At 40.7% G+C, this 16,876-nt stretch overlaps 1 protein-coding gene across 1 annotated transcript in view; it reads right to left on the bottom strand.

The window, feature by feature from the left end:
* The window catches only part of lyst (lysosomal trafficking regulator), a 116,793-nt gene that overhangs the window by 77,154 nt on the left and 22,763 nt on the right, over nucleotides 1–16,876 (bottom strand). The window contains exons 3-4 of the mRNA XM_036126047.1: nucleotides 10,912–11,110; nucleotides 439–529 (exon numbers count right to left, since the gene is read on the bottom strand). Coding sequence (XP_035981940.1) covers nucleotides 439–529; nucleotides 10,912–11,110 — 290 coding nt within the window. The remainder of the gene's footprint in view (nucleotides 1–438; nucleotides 530–10,911; nucleotides 11,111–16,876) is intronic.

The raw sequence follows: 16,876 nt of genomic DNA, 5'->3' as shown, positions 1-16,876 counted from the left end.
AAATCAGATTTTTTACATTTCTAAACTTTCATGGCTGTGTGGGAACCCTGTCAAATAAACCGATAGCAGCACATCATTGAGAAAAGAAAAAGGTTCATTACTGTCATGTCGAGAGGATATGAAAATCCAAAATTAATGCCAACAAGGAAACACTCATGTGCCTTCGCATGATCCCACCCAATCAAACGCTGAAAAATTGCTAGACGATAAAGAAAAGCTACTTCTAAACAACTTAGGGGGGGGATAATGACCGAAACATGAACACAGGTCACATGTAATCGTTAAGCATAGTCATTTTTACACCCTAGAAATTAACCATTCCATTTTGACTGTTTAGCTTCACACCAAAAACAATAACTTGCATTGAAAGTGTAACAGCATTAACATCATCAACAGAAATTAGAGCAAAGAAGGTGGTAAACATTGTTGCCAACAGACCTGGGGCTTTTTCCTCTTGCACAGGAATCTTCCAGACCAGAGGAAGTAAGGACAGCAGCAGCGTAAGTAGCTCTTCCCGACAAGTCAGCTCCTGAGAGTTTAACAGATCACAGGGAGTTACTTAGATGGAGGGGGGGTAAAAAAAAAAAAAACTCCTTTCAGTCGTCACTTTGGTCCCACTTTGGTGACACGCCAAGACACTCCCACTAAGTCACACTCTACTCCTCCTTAAATACAAATATCCGTTTAAGTCTCCATCCTTTTCACTTACGAAACGTTCAAATTCTATCAGACTTTAGTCGTTCACGAATACTTTGAGCTACAAATGATGTTTTCTTGTTTCCAGTTGTTTCAGTGCAGGTGTGACAGGGAGCAATGTAGCAGCTACATGACAGGTTTACTTCGAGGAATTTTGAATCCAAAGTGTAACCAAAGCATTCCTCTGTAAAGTGTTAATTAAAAAAAAAAAATCAACACAAATTAACTACCTCAACCATTTGTCTTACATAAAGGGTAAAACAGGATGCTAAAAAAAACACATTGGCACAGAAACAGGACAAAAGCTTTCATAAGGAGAATAAGACAAAGACAGCTGGAGAAGTCCCTGTGCTATGCAAAATGAATATTTAGTAAACAAGACGTACTTCATACAAGGAGAATTACTAACATTCATAAAAAAAAGCCCTGTGTCAGATTTTGATTATATCAACCCAAAAGTTGGGTTTTAATCAAATATGTTAATATTATGAGAAATAAAATCCATAAATCCATAAAATAAACTTAGGCTATACAGAGATACACTTAATAAACTTTTCCAGACTCAAATTTATAGATTCTTTCTGCATTTTTCAATAACCACAGATAACGAGACTACATACTGTTCAATTAATTTCAAAGTTGACATTTTGTGCTCTGTTCTTCAATTTGAGTGTGACATTGCCCTTTTTATTTGGGGGGGGGGGGGGGGGGGGTTAAAACAAATATATAGCAACGCCTTTTCTTTGGTCTTGCATGAATTCCTGTACCATAATTAGCTGTCGGAGCAACCTTCATGTTTTTCTCAATGCTCCAAGTAGGGAACATTCTCGGCAAGACCAAAGCGAGCAAGGCTGCGGGTCTGGATGGCATCAGCTCCAGGCTCCTGAGGTGCAGCATGGCATCATGGGACACATCTTCAACATCAGTCTGAAGCAGAGGAAAGTACCACTGCTGTGGAAGACTTCCTGTGTGGTACCAGTGGCTAAGGCCGCACACCACAACAGCTACAGGCCGGTAGCACTAACACACTTTCAACACCATCCAACCAGGACACCCCGAAGGACCAAGTGGAGCAGTCAAGAGTGGACCACCACCTGTTCCAGTGGATACTGGATTACCTCACAGGCCGGCCGCAGTATGAGCGGACGCGGGAGCAGTGCAGACTTCTTCAGAACAACCTCAATGTTAAATGCTGGGAAAACAAACGGAGCTGACGGTGGACTTTAGCAGACGCAGGCCCACCTCACTTACACGGGTGAACATCCAGGAACTGATGTTGAGATAGTGGACTCTCATAAGTACCTGGGCGTTCACCTGAATTAGAAACTGGACTGGAGTCACAACACTGATGCCCTTTACAGGAAGGGTCAGAACAGACTCTACCCGCTGAAGACCTTCTTTAACTCTTTAGTGGCATCAGCCATTTTCTATGGTGTGGTCTGTTGGAGCAGCAGCTTATCCATCGCTGAGAGGAACCGGCTGGATAAGCTCATAAGGATGGCCACATCGATCCTGGGATGCCCTTTGCACCCAGTGCAGGTGGTGGGAGACAAATAAATCATACCACTGATGGACAATGTCTCCCCCACCATGCATGGAGCTGCTGCCGAGCTGAAGAGCTTTTTCAGTGCCAGGCTGCTGCATCCCTGATGCTCTAAGGAGCGCTTCCGCAGGTCGTTCCACCCAGCTGCTGTTAGACTTTATAATCTCAATAACTGTTTAAAACATGCTGACGGTTGCACCGGTTCTGATCCAATCGTGTATCGTTTACTGTCTCCCAGATACTAAGGTAAACTTGCACATGCCTTAGCTACTTTGAAATGCTGCTAAACCATCATGCATATTATCGTATACGGTTCTGTAAATAGGCTGGTGTACTTTTTTCCACTGTTAACTTAAATATTTAATCTTTTTTACCCGAGTACGCCATATTATCAATACTCTGGTATTTATTTTCTACTTTTATTGGTGTTTTGTGATAAAGCTCATCCTCTGTTGCTTTAGAACTAACTTTAGATTAGGTTAGCTTGATTTTCACCACTATACACTGTGTAACTCTGTGCCTTTGCCACTGTCATGCCCGAATTTCCCCACTGTGGGACAATAAAGGAGTTTCTTATCTTACCTGAATGCTACCAGAATTTTAGTATTTTTAAAATTAGATTCTTTGCCACTGAGCCAAAAGCAACTGCTCCCAATCATTTCTAATGCAGTCACTCTTGGCCAGTCGTCAACTGTGAAAACTGTCAGCTACCCCATAACACTGAAACTTTTATACTTGAGTTGATAGATTTTAACTTCAAGCAATAATACAACTGTAATTTAGTTAACTTTACACAAGTTTTCATAACATTTTAAGTCTGCTTGCTTTTCATTTTTGATAAATCGAGTTAGTGCCTGGCTTAGAAGCACAAGCAATTAACATATGCTGTACTCAAAAAGAAATACTGTTGTTATTTTTTAATACAGGGAGGAAGTAGGGAGGAGAAAGAAACAAAAGAAAAGGAGAAAGAGATACAAGAAAGGAGACCAAAAAAGGACAAAAGGAAGGAGGGAAGGACAGACGGCTGTATACCAGAAAGGAAGGAGGTAAGGACACACACGGGAAAGCAAGAAAGGATAACATTTTGATCAGACTAGGGAATAAAGTAAAACATACAAATATTTTTCTGTGCTCTTTCCTTATCCATACTTACACAGACCTGGAAAATACTGAAAACAAATTCCAGACATTTCCAGACTATGTAGGCGCCCAGTAAATAAAGTAGCGTCTCTAATACCCCAAACTGACACAAAGAGACAGAGCTGAGAGAGTCAGATGAGTAAAAGCGCTTCAACAACTGTGTCCACATGCCAGCTGTGATCTACGCTTGTGCAAGACAATTAAATTTAGAAGTGCACTTCAGACACTGATGGAGCAAACGTATAGGCAGTTGCACAAAAACAGGGCCGGCAGAATTTGACAGAAAGAGACAGATGTTAGTGACGTCCTTTAAAGCCCCAATACATAACGTTTTACCCACATATTAGCCTAATTTGAGATATATTATCTGACTTTTACTGTCAATATACACCACTCTGTGTGTGTTGATGGTCTGTGCGGGCTGCCCTTCTCAAAAACCCGGCTATGTAACTTAAGAGGCGCTGATCTGTCACTTAGAAAGTCATGTGACCTAGAGCGCCCCTTAAACAAGATGGCTACCACATGCTAGCGGCCTACAGGGGCGCTAAACCTGGAACCTTCAGGTCTAGGCCCCCTAGTGGTCAAAAGTTACATATTGTTGCTTTAAAAACAATTGTATAAATCTCTTTGGAATAGGACAATCTCATGAGCTTGTCAAGCACATCTACTGTAAGCCTCTAAACCAGACTTGCGTAATCGGAAAGTTGTCAATTTCACAAATACATGAACTTGATCCGATCTAATAATATTGTCATCTATAATATAGGTTTATTATATTTCAATATGTAAAGCTTTATTCCACGCGACATCTCTGAAATGACGATGCAGCAATCTTTACCCGTCTGCCTCTTCTTTGTTTGGAGCATAGTTTTTCCTAATGGTCCTAAACGCAACACTCTCTTTTCCACGGAGGCTCCATAAACTCCAGGCGCAGCGAGTTTACCAGGTGTGAGAGAAAACCATGGCTACAATGAAATAAATATAAAACGGCCCAACAGGACCTACACAGATGTGACATTAACAGACTTCTGGATGAAGTAGAGGTAATAAATGTTAAACTTGATTTTGCTCCAAGTCACCCTTAACCAGACAGATGTCGGCTCGTCGGCATCAGAATTAATCAGGATTTGTGAAAGCGGGCTGATAATCGGGGGAGCAACTTTGAAAACTCAGAACGCTGAATTTATTTTCCTCAGTCGTTATCGACTTATATTTTATTCAGTATTGATTTCTTCCCAAAGTTTGCGCTGCGTTGTCGATGCACAGTTTATACATGACCTCGAATAACCTTGGTTTTTGTTTATTTTTGCTGTGGTCAGTTTTCGTTGGATTCAGCTTAGGGTACTTTCCCTAAAATCATCTGTGATTAGTTGTCCGTTAATACATGAAGCAGGCTAGTTTACCATTTTCAAGCTGAGTGGCCAAACTGAGCCCAAACCTGTGTTCTGGACACGTTAGAGTCCCTAACGTTGGATTATGTGGGAGGACAGCTGTAAAGTTTGACGCTTTTACTCTGCTGCTGGAAGCAGGGCCAGCGGCTGAGTCACTGTTCGTTGCTGCATTACAATGCAAAAACAGAACTAAAATTAGTTAAAATTTTCTTGAAATTAGTGCATTAGTGCTTTATTTAAGTAGGTAAATAAGATTATCTGCCAATGGAATAAGATTTTTGCACTTAAAATAGGAAGAACTCATCTCCATCAACTAGTTCAAGTGCAGTATGTCTAATTATATTAGTTTAGGGTTAAAATTACTCTTTCCATTGGCAGATAATTTTATTTACCTGCTCAAATCAAGGACAAATACACTAATTTCAAGAAAACTTGACTTACTTTTAGTTCCATTTAGCAGTGTGTATGCCTGAATGTTGATATATTTTGTTATTAATAATGAATTTTATACACTGGGATATATATTTTGTCTATTGTATTACAGCATTTAGCAAACGATTTGAATATGAACTCTATGGGCAGTTACATTACATTTATCCCCCCCATCACAAACAATACAAAACATCTGGTTTATTAGACAGAATCCACAGCAATCAACAGTGTAGGTTGCTAGAACAATAGCCACGAGTAACGACACATTTCCTACTAAATTAGAGTCCTATCCCTTTGATTTTCAGAACTGGCAAAAGAAAAGCTTCTCATAAAGTAGCTCTGATTGCCCTGCAAGTTTTGGTCCCATGCAGGATGCTGCTGACGCACACAGCCAGAGCTTGTGATGACAATTTGCACATGCATGCCTGAAATTTATAGATTAAATGCTGGAGAACTATTATGACTGAGCGTGAAAACAAGCAAAAAATGCCAAGCAGGCCCAGACACGTCAGGTCACATTTATCATAACTTGCTGCCACACATGCATACGAACGCTTTTGACAAAGTTGAGTCCCAGAATCACGGACTCACACGGAGCACAGAGAAACACACAATGCCCTGAAAGACATTGGAAAGCCTAAAAGTTGTGACTACAATTGGAAATCTTTCCCAGAACACTCGTGGCGAAGTGTGCAGACAGCGATGATGTGAAACAGACAAAACACCGGGCTGTCTGCGCCTGGTGCTCGCCCATGGAGCAAAACAATACCTCCTTCTGTCGGGCCATTCCTGCCGTTCTACGCAAGCGCCAAAGAAATCTTTTTCCTCCTTCTGCTGCTCAACTTCCTCATCGTCAACACTATTGATGTAGAAGTTGCACACCATCTTGAAAGGTAAATAAAAATTGTGTGGCTGTTCTAAGCTCGATCTCTTGTCTGCAGCTGCAGAAAGTCAGAGTGTCTCTCCATTAATGACAACGGCCGTCACAGAATTTAAAACTTCACGTTCACGTTGAGAAATTAAAGAGTTTCTAATTGGGAAAAACATTTACGCTGTGAAACTACATGTCATGAAACTTTACATCATCTAATCATTGCAAAATCTTTTGGTCATTTCATTGTTTTACTTGAATAGATATTGTATTTATCTTTATTTAATTTGGGGGTAGGTTCTTATAAGTTCTTGAACTTCTACCTACTCTTTTTGAGCGCTACTAAAATGTCTTAACATCTCAACGTAAATCTTACTTGTATTGTTGCTCAAAGAAATTGAAAATTAATAAAATATATAAATAAAAAATAATCTCATGCATATGCAAGATGGTTGTTGCTTTAAATGTTTTCATTTTTCTGCATCTTTACTGCAAAGCCTATCTGATTTCCTTTTTTATGAGAAACCATTGATAGAAACTGATTGTTATATAAATATAATTTATATCATTTATCATTTTGTTTAAAAAACACATTTGGAAAGCTCAGCTTTTATGATGTTTATTTATTACAACAGTAGGTCTGTTACACTGTCATCATTTGTCAAAACAGTACATCAAGCATGTAGAGCACAAAATGATTGCACTGTTCAACATTTAGAGAACCAATATATAAAATGTGCATTTTTTTTCAGTTAATAGCATCACAACTCTATTAATAAGTTTTTTAATAAGTAATAATTTTTAAATACCAACATCACATTACCTCTAAGTTAAAAAGCAGCAATAACTGCATCCAGTTTTTTTGTTTGGTTTAGCTCATTTCTCTTAGGGTTGAGTGAGAGTAATCCAGCCTGTTTTGATCTTGAACTTCGTTCACTGAAGTCAGGCTGAATGTTTGGGGTGGAAATGTGAAGGAAGTGATGATCGCTGACAAAATGATTTGTTAGACTTTATAACTGAGGATGTTTTTTTCACAGATGTAGGTAGATCCAAAGAGAACCGACATCCTTAGAGGGCACCTCCTCAAATGTAGAAAGGTTTCCTCTTTTAGTCAGGAATAAAAACCCGACACTGACACTGATTTAAAAAGCTCTGACAGTAGATTATCAGACTACAGATTAACAACTTCTAATAATAATATAATAATAGTTGAACTTTATTGATCTCACAATGGAGAAATTCACTTCTGCATCTTAACCCATCCCCTTGGAGAGCAGTGGGCTGCCACTGTACGGCAACTGGGGAGGAATTGGGGGTTAAGGGTCTTGCTCAGGGACCCAGAATAGCAGCTTGTGGGAGTTGAACTCAGAACCTCTGGGACCGAAGCTCTGTGCTCTAACCACTAGGCCACCACTCCCCAAGATAGACATCACTGGATGCAACATCCACACTGTAAGTAATGTTTTATTTTGTACCTGTTTTAGATTATTGATGCTTTGTTGTTGTGTTGCCATTTGTCTTGTTTTAATTTTGCACAGTGACTACACTCAGTGTCCTTGAGTGTCATGAAAGGCACTTTTCAAATAAAATGCATTATTATTACCACTGTAAGTAAAGGGCAAACAAATCATGTACGTTTTACTCTCAACTGTTTTGAAGTCTATCAAATATTTTCTGATACTTTCCCTGCAGCGCCCCTAACATAGATGAATACTTGTGGAGCTGATTAGCTGATTGTGTGACTTCCTGCAGTGCTGGAATGTGAGTGAGAACGTTTTGCCCTCCGAGTAGAAAAACATCTCAACTTTCTGGTGAAAGCTGCATTTTGTGCACAACGAGGCTCTCGCCTTGCAGTTTGGCTATTTAGTCCATTCATCAGTGCAGTCACATCAACGGCGAAGGCCGGATCTGCCATATAGTGAGCATGTGCAAGTGCTGGTTCTTTCTTTTCACCAAACTCCTGAATCTCTCTTTGAAGCACCTCGTCCAGGCTGAGCGATCTCACAGCCATCTGGTAGCCTACGTGGATGTCGTCAGGGAGCAGTCAGAGGATCGGCCTCAAATAGAGGCTCCACATCGTTCCTTCATGTCACGAGCTCCGGTTCTTCTTCCTACGTGTCAGTCATATTCACTTTGGCATCATCCTTTCTTCTCTCGCGGTTCGGCCTGTCAGCGAGAAGGCTGAACACAAGAGCACGGAGATAGCAGCGATCGGTGGTAACACTTTATTTGAAGGGGTGTACATAAGACTGACATTACACTGTCATAAACATGACATAACACCTTTTATGAACATAAATGACTCTTTAGGAATGTTTAGGACTGTTGTCATTAATTGTCATTCTGTAAATTATGACACTATCAAAGCAAAGTTGACATTGTATAACATGTCTTTGTTATGACAAGCACTTAACTTAACCAAATCAAGCCCTTAATTTAACCTTGTCTCTGTTAATGTCAAGTTGTCATAACAAAGACATTTTAAACAATGTCAACTTTGCTTTAATAGTGTCATAATTTACCGAATGACAATTAATGACAACAGTCCTAAACATTCATAAAGAGTCATTTATGTTCATAACTGGTGTTATGTCATGTTTATGACAGTGTAATGTCAGTCTTATGTACACCCCTTCAAATAAAGTGTAACCGTGATTGGTTGTAGCGTGACGATTAGACCCAACAGCGGTGGGTCAGATTGATCTAGTAACACTGGAAGAGTGAAGGAGACGAGACCGGACGGGGACGGCTGAGAGAAGAAAGGATGACTGGTACTTACGGTGCAAAAGGGAGTATGACTGACACGTGACATGAAGGAAGGATGTCTGAGCGACGCACAGGTAGGTATTTGAGGCCGATTCCTCACATATGGTTCACTACCTGAGAACCGTCTGTGATTCAGTGCTCTTGCCTTATAATAAAAATAATAAAAATTATTTTTTTATTATTATAATTTATTTTATTTTTTTAGCTACAACATCAGCAAATATGGTAAATAGCTTGTACTTGTAAAGCACTTTAACTAGTCTGACAATCTCCAAAGCGCCTCACACTATAGTTTAGTCGTTCAGCCATTCACGCCCTGACGGTGGTGAGCTATGTTAGTTGCTACAGCTGGAGGTGGGCCTCTGACCAGCAGGCAATGTGGGTGAAGTGTCTTGCCCAAGGACACAACGACGGAGACAGTCAGAGCGGGGGACCAGCAACCTACCACTTGCAGGACAAACTCCCTAACCTCTGTGCCACTGTCGCCACCCCATCATCCAGGTACAAAGATAAGTAACTGGGCGAACCCTCACGGACATCACACCTCTCATCCACAGCAAAGGAACACCGGTCAAAATTTTCAGCTGTAGCGCCAAACTCAACGGCAGAATGTCGACCCGCCTCGTTAACGTGCGCCTCAACAGAGACACGTTCGCAAACGCAATTTATAGGTTAGCACTGCAGAACCCTAACCTGACGCCGCCAGATAGATTTGCTTCGCATATCCATCTGGAAACCTTCCGTTGAAGTAATTTTGGGAAGGGGCGAAAATACTGGTTAGCTGATTGGCCTATGTTGGTGATAGACGGGCCAAATAAACCAATCAGATCAACGAAGCATATGACGTACTCGTCAACATGCTTCGTCGTCGCTCTGTTATGAGCGACGACGAAAACACAACCACAAGCCAAGCTACTCTTGCTGCTGCAGGTAAAGGCTCGTTAGCTCAGCAAAGAAATACTCTGTAATTCCGATAAAACTTGCTCGATAGCCACGCTAACGCTAGTTTCATCGGCTGAAGCCGCCATGTTCTTTAGACTGAACTGTCGCGCTTCTCGTTGCGTCACACCTCAACCCGCCTCAAAGCCAACGCTGATTGGACGTTCGTTTGGTGAACGGCTCCAAATTTTCTTTAACGGAAAGTAGCCAGACTGATCTGCGAGTGAAACCTTGAAAGCTCGCGAGATCAGGATGGTCTCACGAGGCTAGCAGACCCCAGTCTGTGATAGACTCCCCATCAGAGAACGGCTCACCACATCTAGCCTTACTGCGGGATAATTTCAAAACTTGTCCTGACCGGAGCTTTCTAAAAGCTTTTTTAAAATAAACTGCATCTTAGCTAGCAAATAATGGTCGTTCAAACTGGAACCCTCAAGCGCCACTTTAGGTCAAAACACATTAAGCACACCGCTATATAATCGATTTTAGCAAAGAGGTTTATGCCTTCTTAAAAACTCTGCGGCAATTTTATGTTTATAATAATACCTGACATTTTGTTAAGAGCTAATTTCTTGAAAGCTGGTCAACATAAAAGCAGTTCCTGAGACGCATAAGCGCACCAATCAAGTTAAAAGAGCAATGTCCTTTAAAATAAAAGTCGTATCATTGCTTTTTTTTGCACTTATGACAAGATAATAGTTTACTACAAACTCAGGTGGGCCGGTTGAAGGTACTCTGCTTTTAGTTTTCACTGAATGTGCATTTTTTTTAGTGGGTTTCATTAATTAACTCAAAAACCACAATCATCAATACTTAGAGTCTAAGTATTGGTGGGATACTTATACAATACATTGTATAAGAAATATAAATGGATGTAAGAAACAGTTTATTTTTTATTCTAATGTTATCCTTTAGATGATGGAGTAATGAAAAGGCCTGGTAACTAAGTCTCGCTCCATTTTTTTTTTTTTTTTCATACTTTTCCAGATTTGGAAAATAATCAAATTAAATTCCAGACTTCCATCTTTGTGTCGGGACCCTAGTTCTCGCTCAGCTTTTTTATGACTTTAAGGTCAAAAGACATTTGACTTTAAGGGAAGAGATGAATATATTGTCATGTATTTGTTTCCTACCTGATCAATGATGGCATCCAGGGTGCTAAGCAACAAGAAGCCCCGCCCCCTGACCAGGTACTCGCCCAGCGCCACCATGTGACTCTCCTCCTCGTCTTCATCCCGCGCCTCGGCTCGCTGGGCCACTGCGCTGCATAGCTGGTGTACATCAGTCAGAAACTCTCTGGCCAGCGTGTTACTGGCCCCACTCATGTCTGAGCTGCAAGGAAAGACATGAAACATCAAAAGGTTGCAGCAGAAATCTAATTATTTACAGACCAGAACTGCACAGACACAAAGCAAGTGCGTAAGGCCCCATTCATGTTTTTAACCTTAAGTAGCAAGCAAAAACAATAAAAAACAAGTCAAATTGTCCTTATTCTCATCAACCACTAAGCTTTTTGAGAAATAAATGCAACCTGGACTTCCTATTTACCCCCAATCAGGCTTCTCAGACCGGCCCAAGCAGCTGCACGTGTGCAACAAGCATGTGTCTCTCTGAATAGCTTCTCCATTTCCAATGAATCACAAAAAAAAACAAAAAACATTTTGAAGTCAACAGAACCAGATTTCCGCACACAACGCCTGTCCAGGACGATCAGTAGAAAACAAAAAAACATAACGATAACCTTCACAATCCATTTGTTTTAAGGCTTTTTTTTCTCTTTGGTTAAAACAGACATAAACCATAAAATTCAAATTGATGAAACCACCAATAAGCCTAGATTCACATATTTAGTCTGGAGGATCTTACCAAATGTTACAGGGCCCAACGGTTTCCCTCCACACATCTTGTGCATATTCTCCAAACTTGACTCAGTCCTGCTAGCTGGATCTGCACACTTCCTCACATGACTGCTGACTGATTTCTCTGTTCCGCTGCGCAAATTCCATTAAATTGGAATTTCAAATGGAGGCTTTCCAGATTCACAGCACATCAGCGTATCACATGAAAGCATGTGATGTCACATGGCGAGGGGACCGGTCCTGGTAACACTGACGAGTGCCCGGCTCTGTCGGTGACCGTCATTGATAGACACGCTCGTCTGTATTTTCCACTACTGCATCAAGGAGTATTCAAAAACCTTTGAATTCAAAGGACTAAATGGATAACCAATATTAATAATATTGATATTATACTATTATACTATAGAAACCCATTATCTGACTTAAACGAAATATGAATTCCCTAAAAATATAGAATAAATTATATTTTCATGTTATGCAAAAGGCTTACTTGCCAAAAATATTGTGATACTTTAGTTATTATGTAATAAAATAATTCCTCAAAACTTTATGTTCTAGCCATTATTAAAGGTAGCATCACCTGAAGTAGGTTCATAAGAGTAAGGTCAGCCTTGTAAGAGTATCCACAGGTAATCGAGAAGCAGCAGATCAAGTAAACAGAAGTCATGATGGCCTTAAGATCTAATTTTTCATGCCCCCCCCTTTTTTTTTTAGCTTTCTCATTGAAAGTACTCCAGGCCCAGAGCTCCAGTGTTTCAGCAGCTACTAGCTGCTGAGTTACAGTGTTGAAGTAATAAAACAGCAGCTACGACAAAAAGAAGCTCTTTGTTTCAGAGCTACCGAAACATCTTGCGAGTATTTAAATATTGCTGATGTGGTGTTTCCGCTTGTACACATGAGGGTTCGTTCAATTATTACTACAGCACTTCTGATTATCCTTAGGTCATCCTAATACTATCCTTAACCATCTCTGTAGTTATGGTGCTATAGGTCTAGGCAGCCGGAGGACATAATGATCGCTTACTCTTACTCTGCTACATTTTCCTACTACTCTCCAATTTTGCATTATTTGCCGTTATTTCTAATGTTAGTTTTATATTCTCCCAACGTTTGTCTTCATAGTAAGTACATCTGGTGTGTCGTTCAGTTTCGCTGCGTCACCTTTGTCATCAGTAGTAGCATGAGCTGACACGCTACTACCAACAACGTCTCTATGGATGATAACCTTTGCCCCGTTTTTCAGCGTTTATCCCAGTTTCTCTCCTAAACTAAAACCCCAGCTCCATTGCCTCGGTATGTCCATGCAAAGCTCGACTTCGCCCGTTTGCAAGCATTTCAGGAGCTTTTTTTTTTTTCTGGGCCAGCCCGGGCTTCTCAGTCACTGCTCAGGAGCAGCGTGGAATGAGAAAGTTTTTCCTCGCCAACGCGCTATATCAGATTTGTGGATTTGCTGAGGCTTCCTCTCATTTTACACACACTGAAACCTGTTAAGTTTTATTTCTGAAGAGTGTTCGGTTGAAAAATGTGTTCGCAGCTGCTGATCCATCCACTGTGAGCGGGAAGAGTCAGAGCTGCTGTCTGCCTTTCAGACTGAGAACAGCTGTTCACACCAAGCCTGGTTCTGCTGGAGGTTTTTCCTCCCTGTTAAAGGGGAGTTTTCCTCTCCACTGTTGCCACATACATGCTCTTGATGAGGGATTGCTGCAAAGCCAGTGCAGACGACTTTCCCTGTGGCTCTACGCTCTTTCAGGAGGAGTGAATGCTGCTTGGAGAGACTTGATGCAATCTGCTGGGTTTTCATTAGACAGGAAACACTTTAACCAACCTGTTTGGAGGATTTAATAGAATTTATTTTGCAAAGGCTGTTGAGATGCCATGTGTTGTGAATTGGCACTATATACATAAACTAAATGAAAAAGCATTTGCAATGAATAAGAGTTTGTACAAACTGTTTGTATATTTACTCGTTTAATCAACCACATTTAATCTTGTTTTTTCTCCATTTGCAGTTTCGTATTGCTTACATTTGAAAGCAGGGAAGCTTTTGTTTTCATCAAATAAATTGTGTATTTATCAGCCAAACTCTCTCTCTCTCAATAATTTTAGGTGGATTTTTTTGTGGCACTAGTGGTTCTTTTATTGAAAGTAGGCAGACAGGAAAGGGGGGGGGGGGGCTAAAAGAGGGGGAAGACCTGCCTCAAAGAACCGCAGGGCAGAGTCGAACGTGGGTCAGATTTGGGCTGTGAGCTCTATGCCTGTGCCACCAACGTGCCTGCATTAATAATGATTAATTACTTCATTAATCAAGATGACGCTCAATGCATAGGGAATAAACAGCCTGACACCATAATTTTGTGTAATAATGTAGGAAATACGAAAAAACCGATGGATTAATATGTGGTTTAAAAGCAAGAACTGAGCCTACAGGGGTTTGCCCAGGTCGGACTTTCAGGAAAGCCCCTGTGCAAACAGTGATTTACACAAAGGGGATCGAATTGAAGGACTTTGATCCAGTTGTCAGCTGATTATAAAGCATGCCCTGGCATAAAACTAAAACTATTTAGATTTTTATCAGAACCACAACATCTTGATCAGGATGTCCCTCCTCTTAATATTAGAGAGAAAAAAATATCTTGGTCAAGAAAAAGACTCCCAACTTTTGTGTTAACCACTATATTTTTATGAAAGACACACGAACAGCATAGCTCTATCAGTAGTTGCCCCGTCAAATATTTGTTGCATCCGTTGAAAATTTAAATTACATTCCGACCGAGACTTCAGTGACACAACCTGACCCCGTGAGAAATTCACGACCGGCATGAAAATTCAGCGGGGAAAAGTGTCAGCCCTCTGAATTGAGCTCATTGAAGTCGGAGGTCATCCATAAAGGGGCCAGAAGAACATCTAAGATGGCTTGACAGTCTGTCAGCAAGTGTGACCAGATTCCTACTCAGTCCATCACAAGATCAGCAATACTGCTTGCATAGCTGCACTATATATAGCCACTGTGAAAAGCACTGAAATGGGAACACAGTTAGAAAACCGTCATTCGTTAAAAAATAAGTTAAAAAGTCTATAATGTAATTTTTTTTCTTTGATAAGCTTAAAAAGCTTGAAATAGTTACATTTGAGTTAATATTGAAGGCAAAATTATTTTTTTACCCCCCCAGCAGAAGTTTTGGTTGAACAACAATTACAATCACGATTCTTTCTGATTGCTTCACCAGCTTTGGCTCGTTAGTCTTTTCATCACGACCTCAAGAAACTGATTAGAGCCAAGTAAACAGATAATTGTTTCCATGCTGCTGCCAGATTCAAGTTTCGTGTCCCCCCCCCCCTCCCTCCAGACGACTGTTTTGAGCTTCTTATCTCCCGCCCAGTCGTTTCCATCGGAGGCTTCATTCATCTGTTTTTCTTTCAGGGAGTGCAGCTTGAGATGACAGACAAACAGAGGCCGGGTTAGCAGAGGGAGGATTCCTGTGTACAATGCACGGTCAACGGAGACTACAGAGCAACGGTGATGTCAGGGAGACAGACGGGGTTTATCTACAGCATCAGTATATCTGGCTCTACTGCAAACAACACCACAGTCTGCAAACAAAGAATGTACTTTCCATTTGATGCAATGCTGCTCGCTGTGGATGTCTCTTTTTTTTAATTCACGCTCCTCAGTTGTGCAGAAAACCACTTTTATAATCTTGCCACAGGTTCTTTGGGCCACTCAAAGCATAAATATGCTGTCTTCTAAAACCATTTCACGGTAGCTCTGGTTGTGTGTTCTTTGTTGTCCTGCAGGTTTTCTACCAGGCTTGCCATTTAGCTCCATTCATCGTGCCATAAGCTTCCCGAAGCACCTTTTTACTTACTTCATGACTCGTGTCAAACTAAAAACAAGGCTTCTTAGGGCTTTTTTTTCAAACAACGGTTTTCTTCTTCCAAATCTTCCATTAAGGTCAGACGTGTTGAGTGTAGAAGTAGAGACTCTCCCACCTGAGCTGTGGATTTCTGCAGCTCCATCACAGTTTACATGAGCTGCTCGGCTTGTCTGTTAAGGTGGACCGCCATGTCTCGGTGAGGTTGTAGTTGTGCCATACTCTTTCCGTTAGTAGATAATGGATTGAACGAAGCTCCCTGACATGTCAGCAGTTTGGGACATTGGTTTATAATCTCACCCTGCTTTGAACTACTCCATCCTTGACCTGCCTGGTGTGTCCCTTGGTCTCTAAGAGGATTTGTGTAATAGCGTTTTCAATTTAACTACCGCATTTTTCGGAATATAAGTCACACTTTTTTTTTTTTTTTTGATAGTTTGGCCGATCCTGCGACTTATAGTCAGGTGCGACTTATATATGAATTTTAAATATTAAACATGAACCAAGAATTAAACATTACCGTCTATAGCCACAAGGGGGCTCTCTAGGCTTGTGAAAACTAAATGCTGGTCTTGCACCACTTAAAAATCAATTGTAACATTAACTAGGGATTGTGGGATACTGTCTAACATTTACGCAGCAGAGAGTTGCGTGGTGTAGCTTGAAGGACCCAGACCACGACAGAACCCAGTTATTGGACTGTCTGTGAAGCTAACCTCAGCTAGCGCTAGCTTACAGGTCTGTTGTCCGGACGGGTTACAACTTCACTGATGTACATGAGCTTTATGTTGCTCTGAAACATCCGTGTCGTACTGTAAGCTTAGCATGTAGGACTGTTGCGCTCACTGTCTAATTTCAGCGTAATTTTGACAACTTTCAGCGTAACAGCCCATGCTGGATAAAACCTTGCTGGTTGGTTGGAGTTGCTAATTTACCCCATTCATCCTCCCAGGTATGCTCCATGTTATTCAGCTAGTTCTGGATGCAGCTGTGTAATGGAATAAATTGTTTTACCAGATTAAATGTGAGTTTTTTGTCTTGGATTGTGTGAAATAAATATCTAAATAAATGCGACTTATAGTCTGGTGCGACTTATTCATGTATTTTTCCCTCTTTATGACACATTTTTTGACTGATGTGACTTATAGTCTGAAAAATACGGTACATGCAGACAGACTTGATCTACTGATTTATTTTAAGCGGCGCGAAATGTAAAACACAAGCCACACTTTTCAGATTTCTATTTGTCAAGAAATTTTGAAAGCTATGCATAGTTGTTGTTTTTCACTTCAAGTATGTATATACCTTTTACGTTTTTTTATGGGCAACGATATGAACTTATAGTCTCACTTACTTACATATTTAAA

The sequence above is a fragment of the Fundulus heteroclitus genome, chromosome 22 (genome assembly GCF_011125445.2).
Source record: "Fundulus heteroclitus isolate FHET01 chromosome 22, MU-UCD_Fhet_4.1, whole genome shotgun sequence".
Lineage (NCBI taxonomy): Eukaryota > Metazoa > Chordata > Actinopteri > Cyprinodontiformes > Fundulidae > Fundulus > Fundulus heteroclitus.
Note: the sequence above shows the minus strand (reverse complement) of the source record. Positions and strands in the feature narration are given on the sequence as shown.